At 44.1% G+C, this 22,970-nt stretch overlaps 1 protein-coding gene across 2 annotated transcripts in view; it reads right to left on the reverse strand.

Annotated features, from left to right (window-relative positions):
- Positions 1-22,970, reverse strand: part of GSK3B (glycogen synthase kinase 3 beta) — a 1,987,846-nt gene that overhangs the window by 164,621 nt on the left and 1,800,255 nt on the right. For both annotated transcript variants that reach the window (XM_044071503.1, XM_044071504.1), the window contains one exon: positions 7,248-7,346. In XM_044071503.1, the coding sequence (XP_043927438.1) occupies positions 7,248-7,346 (99 nt within the window). The remainder of the gene's footprint in view (positions 1-7,247; positions 7,347-22,970) is intronic.

The following is a 22,970-nucleotide window of genomic DNA, read 5'->3' on the forward strand; positions in this document are numbered from 1 at the left end:
ATCTTGTGACATAGGGATTTATACCTAGTTTAGTGAGCTTATCTATAATTCCAGAGTGGGGGATGGTGTCGAAAGCCTTGGCGAGATCTAGATAAGCTGTGTGAACCATTTTACACATATCTATGGCTTTGGTGACTGCTTCAAAGAAGTCAATCAGGTTTAGGAGACATGATCTACCTTTTACAAATCCAAACTGAGTAGGGTCCAGAGTTTGGAGATTACCAATGTCTTTGTTTATGAGTTCCACGATGATACGTTCCATGGCCTTGCAGACCAGGCTAGTCAGGCTAATGGGGTGGTACTTCCCGGGGTCCGTCGTGGCTCCCCCTTTGTGGAGTGGGATAACTGTTGCGGTGCGCCATTCAGTGGGTACAAAGCCTGAGGTGAGGCTATGACTGAACATGGTACTTAGGTAGGGTGCCAGTTCATTCTGTAGTTCGTGTACAACACAGCCTGGGATATTGTCTGGTCCCATGGATGCTGTGTTCTTGGCTTTGGAGAGTGTGTTTTTTACCTGTGCAGCCGTGATTATAGGAACTTTGCATTCTTCTGGTATAGAGATGGGCCCTCTAGGGGGTGAGAGGGGGTTAAAGTTAGCACTGAACCTATCTGCTAGGATGTTGGCAATATCAGTTGGTTCTGTACATTTAGTGCCATTATGCTGCAACTCAGAGCAGATCTGAGTGTTCCCATTTAGATTCTTGATAGCTATAGAATGCTTTGTGGTTGTCTTTAGAGTCAGTGGCAATTTTGTTTTCGTAACTAGCTTTGGAGGATTTTATGAGGGATCTCAGTTTCTTACTGAGGTTGACCAGGGAGTTCCTCCAGTCATGGGATTTTCCTCTTTTTTGCAACAGTTTCTTTCTTCTGTTGTAGAGTTTGTTTATGGCAGAGGACCACCAGATTGGCTTCCTTTTTTGGAGGATAACATCTTGGTTCTATTAGGGATAGCATGATCCATGCACTTGTATAAGTGCTTATAAAGTGCATTTGTGTAGGATTCGGCAGTCATACCTCTATTGTCCGTCTGCATGGGTGTCATGAAGTTTGCCACTTCTGTCTTAAGAAGTGTGAAGTTGGCTTTTGAGAAGGTTTTACGATGGCTTCCCTAATTGGGGCTGGGGGTGGGATGTGGATATCTAGGCTGATTAGCTTGTGGTCGGATCTGACCAACGAGGAATTGACCTCTGGTGTGGAACTCCGGTTTCCCATGTTGGTAATGACCAGGTCTAGGATATTGCTGCCCCTGGTGGGGGTGTGAATAAGTTGATCCAAGGCATTGGAATTTATGAATTCTAGAAAACGTTGAGCAAAAGAGTTGGTACATGAGTAGTTTTCCCAGTTAATGGTGGGGTAGTTGAAATTGCCCATTATTAGGGTGTTGGGTTGTACCCCAATACTTTCCCGTGTATCAAGAAATGAGGAGTGTGAATCCTGGGGCATGGTGGGGGGTCTGTAGCAAGCTACAATTTGGATTGTGGTCTTGCCCAGAGTTAGTTGCACTTGGATAATCTCGGATGCATTATGCTGTGCAACTAGCCTGGAGGTGTGGATATCCTTAATGAATATGGGCACGCCTCCGCCTTTAGTGCTTATTTCTGGGTTAGGTGGCCGAAAGGTGTGGTATGAATTGAAGCCTGGTAATGCAGGGGTACTCTCTGGAGCTTTGAACCAGGTCTCTGTCACTGCACAGATGTCAATGTTCTCCATTTTAAGGAGTGCCTCGAGTGAGTGCATTTTGAGGTTTAGACTTCTAGCATTGAGCAGCATTACCCTCAGATTTTGCTTGCTTGTACCTGTTACGGTGGTGAATTTGTCATTTGAACCTTGCCTAAAAAGGCACTATAGGGGTGGCAAGAGCCTTAGCCAGTATCCGGAATCCTAAGGGCAACAGGTGCAGGCCATCTCTGGCAAAGCATCGTGGACTGTCGATCATGTCGTCCCAGGCAGACAAATACTGGATCCCCTTAGAATGACACCAGAAGCTTAGCCAATTGTTGAAGTCAATCATTTTGTCCTTGTACTGTGGTATCATTCTGGGTGATGGCAGGATGCTACTCAGGGTTAGGGTTATACCTGCCTTGGATACAAGATCGGAGAGCTCCTCCATGTCTCTTTTCATGTAGTCCAGGGAGGTACGTCTCAGGTCATTCACACCAACATGGACAATGACAGTGTCACATTTGTACTTATTGTGGAGTGACCTGAGTGCATGCGTTATGTGGCGGTTCCTGGCACCTGACAGGCAGCTGACAGTAACTTTCTCCTTGTTTAGTCTAGTGAGTGGAACATCAGTGTGCCTGACTATAGAGTCACCTATGACTAGAGTGTTGGGTACGTTGTTATGCCTTATGGGCTGTGGTTGAGTGGCACACTGAGTTTGTGGGCTATGTGTCATTTGGGTTGTGTTGGGGGGTGGAGTTTGCTTGCGTTTATGCTTTGGATGTCCCTGATGCTTGGGCAGGTTTTTATTGACAGCCTCCGCAAATGTAGGTGTGTGTTTTGTGTTTCTATGTGTGTGTTTTGGTGGCGTAGGTTTTGAGGGACTATGTGATGAGTGTGGTGTGGTGCAAGTGTTTACCTTCTCCTCTTGACTGTCTAGTCCAGTCTTGGGTGAAGAGAGCTTTGCTTCCAGTTTGGCTATATAAGTGCATCTCTCACAGGTTGTGGTGTTGGGTGGTAGGAGGAGAGGGTTGTCTGTGTACATGAGGCAACTGCTGCATTGCCCCAAGATGCCCAGACTCATCAGGTAGACAGGAGAAATCACTGGGAGCTGACCCTTAGACATGCCTGGATAAGTGCTTATTTATTAAGTACTAAAAACTGCTTTCCACTAGACAAGTGAGGAAAGTTGAGTGCTGTAGTAATTTGCAGCTTATGTAGTGCTTACAATGAGTTCTGAACAAGTGCTGAGTTCAAAGAAACAGATTTGAGTACTGAAACTAGAAAACTGGCTAGTTATAAGAAAAAAAAAACTAAGCTAGAAGGCTTCCCTCCAACACAGAAGGGCTTGGGGGCTCAGAAGCCTACAAACAGTCTATACCACTTAACAGGAAAGGCAGGAAACAAGCTTAAAATTTTTTTTTTTCTGTTTCCCAGATGCTCTCTTTGTACACAGTAGGAGTGCCTGAAATCAGAATATGATCTCACTGCACTCAGTTGAGTGAGCAAATGAGATGGGCCCAGAAGGAGTATCCAAACACAAATTATCAAAGTCATTTCGGAATACTGAGAACGAGAGTGAAGGAATTTAGTAACAAAAACAGCCCGACGACGAATAGTTCGGGAGTTGGAACATGGCACAAAACCGAAAGTGAGGAACGTCGTAGTCTGGGCCTAAACAGCTGACACAGTAAGAATGAAAATCTCTGTGAGGTATTTGCTTTCCACAGGTAAGACAATTATTAATTTTTTCTGACATCGGTTAGAGCAAGAAAAAAGGATCCCCAACGAGGTACTTATCTTTTAGAAGACTTCAGGTCTGAAACTCGAAAAACGAAAATTTCAGGAGGCGGCCGACCGGCACTTGCGAACTGCTTCTGCTTTGGGCTCCTCTCGGCAAGAAAAGCTGATGTAATGGTGTTGGCTGCATGTTTTATACCCCTGACAACCTGACGTCATGGAAGAAGAGACAGCATCTGACGCAGAAATCCCAAGACTCTGGTATTCAAGCCGACTGAGGGCTACCTGCAGGCAGATAACCCAAGTGTGATGACTGCAACAGTGAAACACAAAGAACATCTGAAAGTGCAAGGAAGGTACACAGAAATGTAAAATGCCCTGTAAAGAGGATGGATAGGTATTTGAAAGGAAGACATCCTTGATGTCTACAGAAGCCATGCAAGACTGAGAAGCAATCAAAAAAAAACAAAGCTGTGAAAGACAGCACGTGAAAAGTTAGTACTTTTAGAAAAGTGGTTAACTAGAATAGGTGCAGAATTGGTCTGCAAGGACCATCCTTTTCTGAGGACAAGAAACATTCTTGAGTAAAACCCTCTGCTTTTCTGGTCCACTGGCATATGTTAAATTGTGCCTTGAGAAAGTAATTCCTTTAGGACTTGTGGAAACAAAGTCAACTGGTTTGTAGGGGGCTGTGAAACTCCTATGAAAGGAGGAAGGTACTTCCAGTTCATGAAATATCCTTGTTGGATAACAGAAAGAACCTAAGAATCCTGAGTTATACTTGCCCAAGCTGGAAAAGAAAGGGATAGATGAAGAGATAGAGGAGTAAGACTTGGAAGAGGTTGGTAGTCACAGAGTACTTGGCCTGTCTGGAAAGGGCTGCTGGGATGAAGCGTCAGAACCCGTAGTCAGACTGTGGAGGTTTTCTTGCAGTCTTTTCAGATATGGAAGAAGAAGCAGAGGAAGAATATGGGTGTGTCGGTCTCCAAATAAAGGAAGTCTTAATGGGAATAGGAGACATAAAAAGATGTTTCAAATCTTAAAGTTCCCTTCCCCTCTCTTGTAAGGACTTAAACAAATCTGCAAATGCAGAACCAAACAGAGCAGAGTTATCTAGAGGTGCATGTCATCTGGCAAAGGTTGAAGCCTCAACCAAGAGTGCGTTCTAAGGTCAGAGCCAGAAGCAGCTGCTCTAGAGGATGCTTCAACTGCATTTAATCACTTGTGAAGAAGCTGCTAATAGACACATAACCTGATTTTACGTCAGAGTCTAGAAGCTGTGAAAGAAGTTGAGAGGCCTGTGAAGCAAGCAGGGCCAATGAATACCTGAACATGTGTGTTTGACAGTTTACAGCTCTGACAGTCAAAGATGAAGTATAAACATGCTTACCAAGTCTTTCTATAATTTTACTCTCCCTATCTGAAGGAAGAAGCTTTGAAGAAGGTGACAACCTAGAGGACCTGTCCAAACAATGGATACTACAGCTAGATCAGCTGAAGGACACTTGTACAGGAATTTGTAGTCATAAGCACCTTGTAGAACCTGTCTGGCTTTTTAGGAGCAGGAGCTTATGAATCAGGGGTCTTAGAAGTAGATGAAAAAACACCCAAGAATGCTGGCAAAACAGGAGGCATAGCAGCAGGAGAAGGAGTTTCCATTTGTAAAAGTTCATAATACCTTTTTTTGCTCTTCTGAGATCTGTGAGCAGTCCCACTTAACTAATTCATTCCAATGGAGCTCAGGAAGTTTGCACTGTAACTTCCAATGGGCGGAGTCTAAACTTTTTTATAGAATCAAATAATGACCTCACATTTCAAACAAATGTTCATATCTCTGGAATCATAGGGGTTATGAAAGAAGCAGAAATAGCACACTCTTCAGCACAAACTAGTTTCACAGTGGTAGGATTCTTTAGGTTCCAGGTCTTAAACTGATTTTTACAAGTCACAGTAAACGCCATTACATTTGTCCTGTTTTGTAAACAACTTACAATATCTCACCAACCACTCATATTACACATATACTGTCAGCAGCATTTTATTCATATAGCTGAGAGCTTTCATATGAGGCTAAGGAGTTCTGTGTCACTTGATTAAGATAGCTAGAAAAATGTAAAAATTATACCTATAAAAAATAATATCACAAAAACAGTTAATATCTACTTACCTGCACAAGTCAGAGGACAAATATTAATGCAGTTGAGTTTGATATTGTGTAAGTTTTAAGATGTAATATTTTAAAAGCTTGTACATAGCATGGTTTTGGAATTATTGATGCAAATATGAACAAGCAATATTTGACACCTAGAGGCATCAGTAAGAGTTAACTGCAGATGCACCTGGAGATGTCACTAATGGTCTCCCCAAAAGAAATATCTTCTACCAGGGAATCTGTTCCATTGGACTCTTCCTCTGGAGAAGCATATTCTAAAGGGGAAGTAATTTGTGTAGAGTATGCCAATGACCCTCATCAGAGGAGGGATCCTCATCAGGTAATTCTTGTTCCCCAACCCTTTTAAAAGAAGAGGATGTGAAAGGAGGAACAGAAACAGCAGCTGAAGGCTTCAGAGCCAACAAAGCTTTAATCAGCCCCTAAGAAAATGTATCCCATTCAGACTACGAAGAGGAGGGGGCCCGAGAATGTTTGGTTTTCTGTTTTTTTTAAACGGACGAGTACAGGAAGAACCCGGCATAGGCCTGGCTTCTGCGGCCAACTCTGGAATCTGTTCCCTATCTGGAATAAGTGGTATGCCCCTATGACTTTTAAGCACAATAAGCCGTGGCTCCCCTTGTCTGTCCAAAATGGACACTGGCACTGCCTCTGAAGATATGCCAAGGTCGGATTCTTTAATGGCTTCCAATGAGGTATCCACCGATAAACCAGATCCAACCTCTGAATGGAACTCCAGGTCTTCACTAACCTCAAGGGATATATTTCAGTGGATAGAGGGACAGCCGAAGAGGATTCAGGCCTAGGTTTACTGACTTTCCTCTTCAAAATTGGCTTAGCAGAAGGACCCATGGAACCCTCCATAACATCTTTAGCTAGTTTTTTAAGTTGTTGATATTTGAAGTAAAGATTCAAAGCCGAAAGTCGGCTTTGCAATGTTTTTGGGACAAAGGCCTGATAAATGGAACAAGAACGACAGTCATGATTGGGACCTAGACAGAAAAGACAAAGAACATGGCTTTCCTTATGTGGAATATGCCTTCCACATCTACACTTGATCTTCCTGGATGACATGAACTAAGCAAAGAAGGCAGCAGCAAAGAAATAAATCCCCAACGGGGAACTTACCTGAAAGTTGGCAGCAAGCAAAGGAATCAGGCAGCAGACTGACATATGAGTCAAGCATTTCGAATGGTGGCTGAAATATTCTGAGGATTGTATGTGCAGACGGCCTTTTATGGCTGACGTTGCCAGCACATATGTGCATACCGGCAGTGGCTAAAAGCTGTTCTATACTGGCCAGACGTCGGGTTGCTTGGGCAGAGGACTTCCCCCATATGTAAAGAATACTGCAACATTGAATAGAAGGACATCATACGTGTCTGGACACAGTCACGGATTTATTCTGATGCTCTGAAGGGATGGGCCTGACAAGAGTATATTTTTGATAAGGCAAAAAGGTAGTGCGATTTACATCTGCAAAGAAAACAAATACTCAGGTCTACAACAAGATGACCTTACATTTCCTAGTGGTGAAACAGACGGATTCTGCTGTGCTGTACTGTCAGTTGTTAGACTTCATTTTATTCATCTACATTAAAGGAAACATTATTCAATCTTCAGTTTTAAGAATGCCACAGTTTGAAAATAGTGTTTGGTGTATTTTTCTTCATACCTGAAGGTGCTGTTGCATTTGTAGGAGTTGAAGCAGTTGACTGGTTTCGAGCATGAGGTGGAATGAGTATTGAAGCAAGTGATGGACTACTTGACAGTTCTAAATGAAGGGAGACAAAGTCACATTAGCAGGAGGAAAAAAAATTGAACCACTAGCAACAGAAATATTACTCATAAGCCAGTGAAGTCACTGCATGGTCTGAACTGCTACAAATAGTAATATTTTAAAATATATTCAATTCAAAAATCAAGTTAGTAGCCAACCACGTTTCCTGACAAGGCAGCTCTGATTCTATTCCTGGTTTAGTTTGACTTACACACCACATTATTTACACCCTTGTCTATAATGATCCCCTGTTTTCTTGCTCACACAACTCTTGCCTGATATAAGCAAATGTTTCTGCTGATGACAGTGATTCATTTTATTCAGTCTGCTTCCCTAGACAGAAACTGAATCAAACTTGCACAGATTAACTGCTGCAGCCTGAAGTGAAAAGCAACAAGGGACTGAAGGCCCACTGTATCTCTAAAGTGCTGATATCCTAGGTGCCTTGGTTAGTTAGACAGCTGAAAGCCTTATACACACCCACTACAATCAGCTTCCAAGTATACATTTACCACAACCATACTGACTGCTACAGGAGCAGCAGAGTGCTTATATCTCCTCCTGCCTTCTTATAAACCCAATTCTCTAAAAATCAATCAAGATGCATTTCCAACCCTCCCAATCAATCCATTTGCCTATATAAATATGTGCACATACATATGTACCCCATTGGAAAATACACAAGTACCACAGAAAATGCTGACTAAGCAGTGTGCCAATACATCCTTATGCTCATTCACGGTGACTTCACTGTAGGTAATATGATCAAAAATCCTGCCTAGGAAACAGTGCATGACTTTACACGTTTCAGATGTTCACTTACATTATAAAACAATGGTTGTGATGCTCTATGTAGTGAACTTAGAGAAATTCTACTGCCCTTCTCACTTCATACCAGTATTAGTGACCTCCCCTTCACAAGTAGTCTTTTACAGAATACTTGCAACAAAAACTGATTAACATGACCAAATTTAAAAAAAAAAATCTCCCTGCATAGACCCTGTAGTACTCCTGCTTGTTGTCCCAGTGTAATAAAAGTTGAATGATAAGCTTTGCATCGTAGTGGTACACCCTGCCTTGTACTACTCACTTTCACAGGACCACAACAACTAATGACACCCAAACATTCTTGCCCCTTGGAAGACTACATGTTGCTGGCTTGGGTTTGCATTTTCTGTGTCTCATGAAGAAGGAGTTAAGTTACTCCGATTCTTTGGTTGCTGAAGACTATCCAAAACCTTATGAGATTTAAAATGGTGGCCTGGTACACTGATAAGTCATCTGTCAGTCTAAGCTTATTACTTTTCCATGACACTTTGAAAATGTGGTATTGAATGCCAAACAGCAAATCATCCTCTTGTGAGAATTACTTGATGATGCACAGCTGATGGCCAAGTGACTTACTCAAAGTTACAACAGTACGCAAATGAAAATGGAAGGAAATCAAACCCGTACTAACGCAGAGGAAGCAGTTCATCAGACAGGAAGATCTGTTGTATGATGGCAAGAAAAGCTTAATTATACATCAGCACTTCTCAAGGGGCACATTTCAGACACATCACCATCAGACTTCACTGTCAAGTAGGAGGTACAGGAGGTTTATATAGCAGTGTCATACTAAAGGTCAGCTTTTTGGCATTCCACAACCACTGAATGTTCATGTCACTATAAAGGGGCCATCCTCACATACTCATCCAGTTTCTCTCCTGCTGTAAAGAAAATACAGTTGTGTCACACTCACCTAAAAGTGGATTCTGTCTGGGGCTCCATTAGAGCACAATTACAGATGGGCATTATCTTAGCTGTTACTGGATTTCGGGCGGCGCAGTGGTGCAGCGGTTAATGCTGTCGCCTCACAGCAAGAGGTTCTCTGGTTCGATTCTCGGTTGGGGTGCCTTCTGTGGGGAGTTTGCATGTTCTCCCTGCGTTCGCGTGGGTTTCCTCCGGGTACTCCGGTTTCCTCCCACAGTCTAAAGACATGCTTCTGGAGCGTTTCTCCCCGGGCCTCCGCTGAAAACAGGATCTGTGGAACCTAGTCGGACTTTCCCGGTCAACAAATGTTAAATAAATAAATAAATAAAATGTCTAGCTGTCAGAATCTGCATAAGTAGCCAGCAACACTGATTACAGACGCTAATCAAGAAACAGTGCAAAAGGGTAGTTCCTCCAAATACTTCACAATATGCTCCACTTTACCAACTTCTTAAAATAAGCATTTGTGGATAGATAATTCATTTGATCTCAAATTTATGTTAACAGAAGACCTCTAACCCTTTATGTGCTCTAGTGCTCAGTCAGTACTTCACATACCCCAACGCTGAACTAAAAACAATTTCACTATCATCATTTTTCTATAAGAAATTGTAACAAAGGGTTGCCAAGTCCAGCTGAAAACAAGACGTGCTTTTGAGAAACCTAAGAGGGAAGTTGCCTACATCCCACTGAATTGGTTGCAATCTGGTTTGCTTCTTAATCTTGCAGAGAATAATGTGATAAGTCTCTAACAATCAGGCTGGGCAGTGTCCACTCCATTGTCTAACGCTGGCTTTTTACCAGGCACCAGTGTGCTGGTAAAAGCTTACAGAATATTACTGACTCAGGGTTTAATACAGTTTACCCTGATTATGTGGAAGAAGCCAGCTGAGTTATCCTCAAGGTTCACAACACTTATTTTTAATTAATTCGCTGCTGTACTAAAATGTCTTGTGAACCGAGGTACTCTGCCCCACAGTGAATGAAATGAATGTGCGTCTCTTGAAACTGAACATAAAGTTTATTTACTAAAGTAATGTTTCCCACTGTTTACTCTCGATGCTTACTCAGTTTCCTGATGAAGTTAAAGAAAACCTTGTACTATCATCAACCACTTACACTAGATTAATTCTGCAGTTTGAGCTAAAGGAGTTCATTATTACAAATATATTCTGTACTTTATTGAAATCCGACTTGTTTTGAGATCATGAGTTACTTGTGACATCTCCTTTGAAAATACACTTTGAATTTGCAGCTTACATACATACACTGTTTAGCAAGTTTGAATTTGCAGCTTACATGCATACACTGTTTAGCAAGTTTGAATTTGCAGCTTACATGCATACACTGTTTAGCAAGTTGACCTTTTATGTAGTTGCTTCTTCTCATTTCCCAGACTTTTTGCTGCAATAAAAGCACTCAAAAACAATAAATAAATAAATACATTTTTATCACTCGGGTGTCAGAGGAATAAATCTCTGACAATAGCTCAAGTGACCAGAATTTGAGTTGCAGCTCAGACATCTGATGACAAGACTAGGAGTACAGGACTGTCCATCCCAGGTAGAAGGGACTATATGTTGGGCATCTCCTAATGAACACTGGTAGAGGACAGGGTTCAATAAGAATAAACACCTGGCTGCAAGGATAGAGGGAACAAGTAGGCAGGACTGCCTTTCAACTAGGGGCACAAATGTACACTCATTGATCTCCAACTGCCCCCAGCCTATGCACTATGATGTAGGGCTGCCATTTTTTGTTCTGGCCAAAACTGGACCAAGCCCACACCCCTCACACCTCCCATAACCCCACCCATCTCCTCTCCCTGCCCGTTTTCCAGATAATCTGTAAAATAGAAAAATAGCAACACTAAACTGATGTTAGCATAGTTGGGGGACTTAGGCCAAGCAAAAGCATGATGGATTCTCCACTGGCCCATCTCACCTTGCTGCTCAGTGTGCACCAAACCCAATGGACCTGCACATAGGACAGAGGCTTCCCCTTTGTGCAGGAGCTCTCTTAAATTGGAGGCCTGCCTGGCATGGAAACACCAGGGATCTAAAAGGATTGAACTTGTGGGTGGAAGTGACTGGCTGGCAGAGGTGGCTTTGATGACCAGATGTCAGGAGATCATGAAAACAAAGTAAATTTTAAATCCACAAAACATCAGGATAGTATGTATTTGGTACCTCTGCTTACACCTTCAAAGAATAAACTGTTATATCAAGCAGCTTTTCTTATATACATCATGCTTAATACATTCAATTAACCATCCCATGTCAAATCAATAATTTAAAGTGCCCGTCACACATTATACATTGTCCATGTATTAACTATGCACAACACATTTTATACATCATTTTAAAATTAGTGAGATGAATCCCACCAAATTCTGATGTTAAAATGAGACGACAACACCATCATTCCATTTCCATTAGTAAAATGTAAGATACTGAGATGAGTCCCACCTAATTCTGATGTTAAAATAAGACAACAACATCATTCCATTTCCATTAATAAAATGTGAGATTTCAACCATACTACTGACAATATCAGTTTACTTGTCGTAAACATTAGTATCTAATTCCATATTTAAACCTTCGGGATGTAGTGTCCTGAAGTTTATTATACATTTGGACTCCAAAAATAACAACTTGCTAGTGTCCACCTCCCTGTCATAAGATTTGGGTTTTGCCAACACACGAAAAAAGAAAGTTTCTACTGAGCTACTATGTACCTGAATAAAATGTGTAGCTACCGGATTTTCCATCCTATTCCTTCTTACATCACTCAGATGTTCCATGATTCTTTTCTTCACAGCTCTTTTATAGTCTGTCCAATGTACCATTTTATCTGCAGGCACCCACAACCTATAATATAGACAATTCCACTAGATTCACATGTATATACTTCACTGGCTTTATAGACCTTGCCATTAATATTGACCCCATCCAAGTTTTTAATTTTCTCACAGACTATACAATTTCTGCACGGAAAGCTTCCCCTAATATTTTCTGCTCTAAACACTTTGCCATATGAAGAGGGCTCTTTTAAATTACTAGATCTCTCGTAAGAAAATTAGAAGTTATGTACTCACCATAACGTTCCATCTGAGTAGGTGTATTCATTTGTCTGCAACCTGTGGGTTATGGATCCGATATCGGATCCGAACCGGCATGGTTTTCCAGCTATGGATCCAAGCTCTCAGCTCCTCCCCTCACCCATAATGCCCTGCTCTACCCTCATGACCTCAGATCGAGTTTGCCAAAGCAACAATACCCTAAAAAGGGTAACAAGGAATATGCAGGAAACTGAAAGGCCAGGGGGATAGGAGGGCGGGATGGTTGCAGACAAATGAATACACCTACTCAGATGGAACGTTATGGTGAGTACATAACTTCTAAATCTGAAGTAGGATATTCATTTGTCTGCAACCTGTGGGACAGAGTCCCCAGCTACCTGAATCTTGGGCGGCCATCATGGAAGGATATTCCGAGCACATGGAGCCAAAGGATGCTCTACCCCTAGATGCAAGATCCAACTTATAGTGGGAAATAAACGTATGAGATGAAGCCCACGTGGCTGCTGCACAAATATCATCTAGAGGAATCCTAGCCTTGAAGGCTGCCGAGGTAGATACTGACCGGGTTGAATGGGCATGAACACCCTCCGGTGCGGGCCTTCCTGAAGCTTGATAAGCCAATAAAATGCACTGTGAAATCCAGCGTGACAGAGAAACTTTAGAGATTGGCTTGCCCAAATTGAATTTTGCAAAGGAAATAAACAGCTGGTCGGATTGCCTATGACCAGCTGTCCTGTTCAGATAAAATCTAAGTTGCCTGTGAACATCTAGTGAATGTAGCTTATATTCACCTTTGTTTTCATATTTAGGGAAGAAAACAGGGAGGTTAATGGATTGATTGATGTTTGCTTCAGAAGCGATTTTAGGAAGAAAGGACGGGTTGGTCCTGAGGGAGACACGGTCCGGATGAAATACCAAGTAAGGAGGTTTAGCTGATAAAGCTTGAAGTTCAGAAACTCTCTTGGCAGATGTAATGGCTACCAAAAAAGGCTGTCTTGTAGGACAAGAATTTGAGATCCACCGTAGCCGCTGGCTCGAAAGGAGGAGCGGTCAAGGCCTGTAGGACCAAAGAAAGGTCCCAAGGAGGAACTGCTTGTTTTATAGGGGGCCTGAGAAGAAAAGTACCTTTAAGAAATATTTTACACAATTTGGCTGACATAAGAGGATTAGAGTCATGGCCAATGTGATAGTGAGAAATTGCCGCCAGTTGAACTTTGACTGTGGAACTGCTGGCACCATCGTTAAAGAGAGTGGTTAGAAAGTCAAGCACTAAAGGGAGAGGAACCGTGAAGGGATTCAGGCCTTGCCGCTCCGCCCACACAGAGAAACGTTTCCATTTGCTTGGTAAACCTTTCTAGTGGATGGTTTATGAGCCGCCACCAAAATAGCCTTTACAGGTGAAGAAATACCGAGTCCTTATCAAGAGTGGAACTGGAGCAGCCAAGCGGTCAGCTTCAGGTTGTCCAGGTTCGGAGTAGGAATGCAGGATGGATGGGATATCAGATCCGGGATGGGATCTAGAATCCAAGGAGGATTCACCGAGTGAGACCTTAGGAAGGGGAACCAGATCTGTCGAGGCCAGAATGGAGCAATGAGAATCATTCTGCAACCCACCCGAGAGGCTTTCTGAAGAACTTGCAGCATCAGAGGCAAGGGTGGATAGGCATACAGAAGACCGGGTGGCCAAGCATGCACCAGAGCGTCTCTTGGGGTACCTCCGGAGGAGGTATTAGAGCGAAAAAACTGTCGCACTTGGTGTTTGAGGGAGAAGCAAAAGATCGCATGAAGGGTTCCCCACCGTGCGAATATGCGTTCGCTACTTGACAATTGAGAGACCACTCGTAAGGGGTCAGAATGGTGCGACTGAGCTTGTCCGCTAGGATGTTGGACCGACCGGAATGCGTTGCTATTAGAAAGCGGTTGGTGGAGATTGCCCATTCCCAAACTCTCATGGCCTCTCGACAAACTGGGTAAGACCTTGTTCCCCCTTGCTTGTTGATGTACCAGACAACAGACATGTTGTCCGATTGAATCGCAATTGTTCCCAAGGGAAGAAAGTCCTGAAGTGCTAGCAACGCTAAGAGCACTGCTCTCATCTCTAGAACATTGATATGCAGTAAGGTCTCTGAATCGTTCCACGTGCCTTGGACTGTCCGGCCCGCAAAGTGCCCCCCCCACCCGAGGCGGGAGGCGTCCGTGGTCACCGTGGCGAGAGGGGGAGAAGCACAAAATGGGCGGGCTTTGTGGAGATCCGGGGAGTGGAGCCACCACAAGAGGGACCGCTTGCAAGCCTTGCTGATCGCTATGGGATGATGCATGGGGAGAGCAAGGTATGACCACTGTACTAAGAGCGTCCACTGTAGAATGCATATTGAGCCTGGCAAGAGGAAGAAGTGCTATAGCGAAGCCATGGACCCTAGGGCCCTCAGGACCAACTCCGCTGGAACAGAACTTGACTGGAGAATGGCCCGCACCTGGAGCTGCAGATTTAGAACTCTGTCCGCAGTGAGGAAGGCTCGTAAACTCCTTGTGTCTAGCCTGGCCCCTATAAAATCTAAGAGCTGTGTGGGCGCCAGGTTGGACTTTTTTGTATTTATTGTGATGCCCAGAAAGGGAGCAAGATGGAGAAAGGAGTCTCGCGCCAAGAGAAGTAGATGCCTTGTTGGGGCGGTAAGAAGCCAGTCGTCCAGGTAGGGAAAGACCTGCACCCCCTGAAGCCTCAGGTGGGCCGCTACCACTGCTAGTACTTTGGTGAACACCCTGGGGGCTGTGGTGAGACCAAAGGGAAGGACCCGGAACTGGTAGTGACTGGCTCCCAGCCGGAAGCGGAGAAACCTCCTGGAGCGCCTGTCCATCAGGATGTGGTAGTACGCGTCCTTGAGATCTATCGAGCACATCCAGTGATTTTCTCCCAGAAGGGGGAGAATAGATTGCAGAGTGACCATTCGGAATTTTTCTTTGGGGACTGCCAGATTCAAGAGAGAGAGGTCTAGGATTGGTCTTAGTTCCCCGTCTTTTTTGGCACTAAAGAATCTGGAGTAGAACCCTGATCCGATCTGGTCTGGGGGAACGGGCTGGATGGCTCCTTTCTTTAGCAGATGGCCAATTTCTGCCAAAGCGGCCTCCCGTTGACCGGGTGGGGCGTCTGGGAGGACTTCAACTTTGGAAGGTGAAGGAAAGGAATGCGATATCCCTGGATATGATTTGGAGAACCCAGCGATCCGATGTTATGAACTCCCATGCCGCTAGGTGCCCCGAACGTCCCCGACTGCCTCCAGAGTAGAGCAGTCGGGCAACCCCTCAGGGTTGCTGCGCGGGCCGTTCAGAGAAAGGTTCCCTGGACCCGAAGTTTCTGGGAGCCCCTCTGCCTCTAGGGCGGCGTCCTCCCTGTCCTCCTCTGCCACGGAAGGACTGGTTGTCCGGAGCAGGCTGGGACTGCTGCGACTTCCGGAACCACATCTTCTTCTGACCCTTTTGGTTCCTAGAATAGGGCCTCTGGGGTACAGAGAAGCGGATTCCGACGGCAGACAGCGTCTTCCCGTCCTTTTCGCTCTGGGTCAGCGTCTCGCGAACGGTCTTGCCAAACAGAGCAGAACCATCAAAGGGGGCATTCGCAAACGACGCCTTGAAGGGCTCAGAAAAATCGCAGTGACGGAGCCAGGCCTGACGTCTAGTGACCAGTCCTGTCCCCGCAGCTCTAGCGGCGCCCTCCGTTGCATGGGAGAGTAGCCGCATAGAAGTATTTGTAACTGACCTAAGAGTGGCCATACGGGTGGAGTGCAGAACTCTGTCCTCCTTCGAAATGGACTCAGGGGGGGATGCAGCGTATTCCTTAATAAGATCTCGCTGCATCCGAATAACATGTGCCAAATAGTTCAGCGCCCTTACTGAGAAGGTCGCCGAACTGAACATCCGCTTCCCCAAGCGGTCCATCATCCGAGACTCCTTGCTCGGTGGGTGGACTGAGTGACTCTCCTGAGCCAGTTCCCTCTTTGTGGCCGCCCCCGTCAACATGGCATCTACCGGAGGCCCCTTACTCCAATGGGTCCGGTCGGATGGCGGACTAAGGATCCTATCCGGTCTTTTGGGAATTGGCTCCACGGTGTCCGATTCCTTCCACGCCCTGGTGGTAATAAGGTCCACCAGGGGTCGGCAGGGCCGGACACCCAAGAGGTAGACGGGCCCGTTTCGAATGCCTCCAAGAACACGGACTCGTCCGAGGAAGACTTGGGGGCAGACCACCCCCCCCTTATACGGAGCATTTCCATGATGTCTCCAAAGGAGACATCCTCGGGGTGACCGTGGGGAGCCTTCCCTTCCTCCAAGTCCGTGTCTTCTGTGAGAGACTCGGGAGTCAATGTGCCTCCTTTTGCACGTATGCTTGAGGGACCTCCTCTGGGGGCTGTCAGAGGAGTCCTCGCAGCAGCAATTTGCTCCATAGGAGCAACTTGGGGCACAGAAACGGGCTGTCCCAGGGGCCGGATGGTGGAAGCCTGGCCCAGTGCAGAGGGAGCGGACGGAGCCGAAACAAGTGCCGGGGTCCGGAGACCCTCAACAGAGCCCTCTCCACTACATCAAAAGCCGAAGGGAGCCGACCTCGACCAAAGGATCCGACAATCGGCTCCCCTCGGATCCGAAGAGTGGATCGGAGCCGGCGCCAAGCACTCGGATCCGAAGGACAGTGCGCTCCGACACAGACGGCGCCGGCGAGCACTGATCCCCGGATCCGGCTCGGATCCAGGCTCCGAGATCGGGTCCGACGCACTCGAGGGCAGGGTCGGATCCGGTACCAGTACTATCGGCGCCGACCCACCCCGCCCGGCTGCTCGGCTCCAGCTGCTCGAACCCGGATAGCGGGTCGGAGAAGGAGCAATAGGCTTAAAAAAGGGTGTTGAGCTCCCCCCCGGAGGGGGGGGAGGCAAGAGCACTCCCATCTGCATCTGGGCCTGGATGAACCTTCTCATCATCCGGTCCAGATCAGCATCAGAAAGGCTATGGGTAGATCTCGAAGAGGCTACCGAGGTAGGCCTGGAGTGCCTCCTCGATAGCCTCGACGGAGATCGGGTCTCCTCCTCCTCAGGACCCGGTGAAAAGCACACAGGGGACCGGAGCCGAGAAGGAGGAGACCGAACCGACAGCGGAGCCGGGGGAGAAGCCCGCTTGGCTGGCGGGGCCGAAACAGAGGTCTCGGCCCGCCGCTTGTGGTGCTTCTCCCTCCGGTCCTTTTTAGTAGCATCCCTCTCCTCTCCAGAAGCGGGAGTTTGAGTCCCAGGAGCAGGAGGGGGTGCCACAGGGGGAACAACTGTAGCCACAGCAGTCCCCGAAGGAGCGGAGGCCGGAGCCGAGTCTGGCGGTAAAAGACCCGCCAAGACCAGCTTGGACCTCCGCTCCCTCAGTGCCCTGGGGTTGAACCCTGCACAAATGGAACAACCAGATGTGAGGTGTTCAACCCAGACACTTAACACACCGAGTGTGGCCATCAGCCGGTGAGAGCTTATGGCCACACTCGAGCATTCGAAAAAATAGATTTAGGCTGGTCAGCCATAATCTATAAAACACTAAAGCTACAGAAAGTAACTTAAAATAAAAGGACACACAGGCCTACACACACACTCTACGCAACAGCGAGGGGAGGGAATAAAATTTACTTAATTTAACTCAAATAAAGTCAAAATACACTTATAACAAAGGGAAACCTAAACTTTCACTCAGAAACACTCAAAAAACCAAAAAATTCTCTGATTTTTACAAGAAACAAAATCCACTTAGCTGAGAGCTATGTACCCAAATCCAGTCACCAGCGCGGCAAACGAGATCTGAGGTCATGAGGGTAGAGCAGGGCATTATGGGTGAGGGGAGGAGCTGAGAGCTTGGATCCATAGCTGGAAAACCATGCCGGTTCGGATCCGATATCGGATCCATAACCCACAGGTTGCATACAAATGAATATCCTACTTCAGATCACTATCCTTTCCGGGAAAATGTCCCCATACCTTTCATCATTCAAAACTACTGGCCAATATCACTAACTCCTTAAGTTTGTCCGAAAAGGGAGAATATTTAGTGACAAAGAAAACAGGATTTTGCCCATCCATCTTATTATTCGGATTGGCCTGATGCCATCTAATACAATTCACTCCCTCCCTAATACTCCATGTTAGGCCTAGCTTTCTTCTGGCCTTACTTTCGGCGGCCATTAGGACATCTTCCTGATAGCCTCTTACATGTAATCTGTTTTTTACTCTGCTGAACTCATTCACCAGTTCATCCTTGTCTGATGTATTATTTGCTATCCTTAAAAACTCACCGTATGGCAGAGATGCCAAAATATGGGGGGGGGGGGGGGGGGAGTGTGTGTGTGCATACTGTCTGCTGTCAAAAAACTGTTCACAGCCGTTTCCTTATTATATGGTCTATGAGCCACCCTAAAATTGTCATCCACAAAAAACTCCCAAGTCCAAAGCAATGTATTGTCACTTTACTTGTCCTATATGTAAATTGTAAGCCAAAATTATTGTCCTGCAACATGTTAGACATTTCCAAACTCTTCCATGTCGCCACTGCAAATGAATATGAGATCATCAATATTTCTCTTAAAAAATATCTTATAAAACATGTTATACAGTTTTGTTTTCTCAAAATATTCCATAAATAGTACTGCATACACGGGAGCGTACACTGCTCCCGTAGCAGTCCCTTCCAACTGCAAATAATAATTTCCATCAAATGCAAAACAATTATGCGTTAGGGAAAACTCAAGGAGACTAATCAAAAAATCTGTTCTCGGACCTTCACCCAACATGTTGCGAATGGCTCTCAAACCCCATTCATGTTTTAAGCTCGTATATAGGGATTTCACATCTACCGTGGCCCAATATAACTCTTCGGACCACTCCTTACCCTTCAACAACTCATCCAACATTTTTCCATTTTTAATGTAAGAATTCACCTTATTTAGATTATTCTTTAGATGAAAATCCAAAAATATCCCTACATTTTCATGGAAAGCTCCTTTCCCTGAACCTAATGGCCTCCCTGGTGGTTTTTGAATGTATTTATGTATCTTGGGAATAGTTTTAAACATAGCAACCTTAGGGCATTTTATGTGAAGCTTGTTGACATCAGAAGCATTTAAGAAACCCAGTCTTTCTGCTCTCTCCAGAATTTCCAATAATTCCCCATTGTATTCTGAAACTGTTTTCCCCAAAAGTCTCCTATAAACTGCATCATCATTCAATAAAGCATACCTCATTTCTTTATATTGAGCCTCACTCATGATTACCCAATTGCCACCCTTGTCAGCTTCGGTAAACACATATTCCCTTCTACAACTTCTTAGTCGTCGATGCGTTTCCCATTGTACTTTAGTTAAATTAAAAGACTTGAATCTCCTTTTGAATGCGTCATTCTCTTTCCACATGCTTGCATAACACATTCACGAATATTGAAACATTATTACACATCTTGGGTGGCATAAACGTGCTGTTATAAGGTACAGGCGGTATTGTCATTTTACCATAACCAGTAAAAAAACACCCGGAATTGCCTCCATTTTGTTTGTCCCCGCTTCCATGGTTTCATCATAGAAATCAGTATCCTCATAATCATATATAGAGAGATTTAACAAAAGGCTGTCAGTACCACCAAAAGAATCATTTACATCAAGTGCCCTTTAGCATCCAATGCATTGCTATCACCTCTTGCCCCCTGCCTTCGTTTATTTTCAAAAAATATTTTTAAATTTAACTTACGGCAGGGTCTATATTAAATCAACGAAAATCCATTACATTGAATACCAAAACAGTGACACATATTACTCGAACCGTGAAAATACCGAATGCACTAAACCGAGAAATTTAAAATATCGAACGTTCATAGTCGGCCAACCCCACCACCCGCTACATACTACCTACCCAAACAAAATAAATAAACCACATACATACACTAACCAAACCTTACTCCTAACCCTACAGTAAAGCACCAAACTCAACTTCTAACCCTACACTAAACCCCACATACACAACTATCTATGCACTACCCTTAACCCCTCCCTAACCCTAAGGTCCGTAACTATCCCACACTGCCCCTATGGCGATATACCCAAACAAAATAACTAATATGCATAAATACGTTTAACAAAACCCTACTTATAACACTACACTAAATCTTACACACATTACCTATCTATGCACTTACCTTAACCCGCACCCTAACCCTAAGGTCCGTAACTATCGCACGCACACTTACCTTACGGAGCTATACCGCAGACGGGCCAACCAAAACACTTCGACATTTCGAATTTTGCAGTTTTGCACGTTTGATGATTTCGTATTTCGAGCAATACGTGTCGATTTCGTATTCGGGTAAACAGAGTTTTGACAATCTAATAGGAACCCCTTACGACAGACTATTTATTTAAAAAATCACATCAGCTAGGCTAGGGCAATGTGTAGGAACATACTTACTACCCTTATCCAAGACGGATAAAGCATTAGAGTCCAAAAAAAGATCAGACAGATTTACCACTTTTAAATTGTCCGCACATATATCAGTCCCAATGTTCACTGAAAAATTCCTCTCATTGTCGTTGATATGGTTGATCTCACAGTTTTGTTCAATATCTCTTCCTTCGCCTCCTGCTGTTCTGTTTCTGCTGGAATCCCTATCTCTGCGTACCTTCCTCATTGCTGGTGTTCCGTCGCCATCTTCACCCTCGGCCCCTTCCAAAATCTGAATTCTCCTTCGCTGGATCCATGGCCTTCGGTTCCTTGTTACGCTCCTCGAATGAGACACTCTTCTTACTGCTACTGGATGCCAAGTCCCCAGATGATACTGAGGAATCACAAAACTCCTGGTTTCTGCTACTAGGCCTTCTGTTGTTTAGCCTGCCCTTGGGTTCTTTGCACTGCCGTAAGAAAATGGCGTTGTTGTTATAATCTTTTACATCCCTTAGGTGTTTGCCCTTCTTATGGGCCATAACTGCTTGGTCCACCTTCACCATATTCTCTTTTACCTCCTTCACTTTGTTGTCGACAACCACCGCAGGCACTTTTCCAGCTAAAACCCCCTACCACTTTTCACTCGCATCAAAAATATAAAGCTATATATCTTTTCCATAAAGGAAGATTACCCATCCATACAGGGGCAGCTGCCCCAAATCAACATCTGCACCCACAGGCATTACTTACTGTAAAACTTAGGATTAACCATACTAACAAATGCACATTAGAGCCTGTGTTTCCATTTACACAGACTGCGTTTGACTTATCCTATCTCTATTCCCCTCCTATATATGAAAAGCAGCATGGATTCAGTAAACTTTAACTTTTAGTTGTACATTAGCTGTTCTTAAATAAATAAATCGTGCACTGCTATATTTAATACATTAAAGCATTAAGCCTCCTGGGGAAGTCACTATTTGTATAACTATTCACTTCCAACAGTTTTAAACTTCACTTTATAGAGTGTGAACTTCACTTATTTTCAGTGAACTGCTTGCCAGTTTTCCTTTACCAGTTAATTATAAAGCTCCTTGTATATTTCACTATTCAGGCATTTCCTGGTTTACTGCTTGCACCTGCATATACATCATTTCCATTTTTTTCTTTCTTACACCTCTTAACATCCTGCTTCTACAGCTGCACATCTCCAGGATAAGTATAACATCCCCACTTTCTTCCGCCACTTCTACTACACCTCTGCTCTCCTCTTCTGTGTTACCAGTCATCACTATGCTTTCACTTACCCCAACTTCTACCAATGCCTCTCAACCCTTTATCACTCACTCCATTTATATCGCAAAACAAATCCATCCTTATGCTACCTACCCTTCCTAAATGACTCAGCCCTCAGTACTGTGATACATGTCTTGCTAAATAGTTACCTACTCAACTACATTTGTATACAGTATAATTAGTATAAGAAGCCTTGCTGCTATATGTGTAGCTACTATCTTATCTATTTTGACATTGAAAAATTTAGTGTAATTGTATTTTTTCTGACACTGTTGATATAACTTAAAAAGATTCTGAATGTACTGCAGATTTTCTCCCCGGGCCTCTGCTGAAAAGGGGGTGTTACAGCCAGCCAAAAATCCCAAAGTCAGAAAATGCAAAATATATAATTTGAATTGGGTATTAACTAGCAGCCACAGTTTTTTTTTATCACTATACTGTATCAAAGTTTACTTTTTAAAGCATATCTACATCTTAGGTTCTTTGTTCAGTGTCAACATTTTCAAGCTAACTTTCCATTATGGAACTCCATACAGTTTTTTTTTTAAATCAGGGAGTTCTGTTTTTAATCTCTAAAAGTTCTCGGTTCCATGCTTTTAATTTTTATTAGTCATATTTTTTGCCTCTGTTATTCATGGTTTGTCTTTGGTGTTCCATTTCTTAAGCCACTATTAACAGTAAATATAGTAATGCTTTCACCTCCAACAACTCAATAAGAACATCTGTAGACTGAAGTTAAATTCTCTTACAAGTATATTGCTCCACTCATTTCTGTACTGAATCAACTCCAGACTCATCTCCCAGTCTTTCTTTTTACAGAGATATACTCTCCCAAGAACTTCATTCTGAATTATCACATATGAAACATATGCCTCATCTATGGAATATTTTTAAGTCTCGAAGTTTCCGTGCAAACACTCAAAATGTTCTTAGTTGTATATCCAAGTTCCCAAAATCTTGTTTCTTTGCTCTTTCTTTTCTATATGCTCATTATCTTTTCTACAAAGTCTTTATTACTACATACTGTACATCCAACTGATGCATTTCTGT

Source organism: Protopterus annectens, chromosome 5.part0 (genome assembly GCF_019279795.1).
Source record: "Protopterus annectens isolate FY-2018-M chromosome 5.part0, PAN1.0, whole genome shotgun sequence".
NCBI classification, from domain to species: Eukaryota; Metazoa; Chordata; order Ceratodontiformes; family Protopteridae; genus Protopterus; species Protopterus annectens.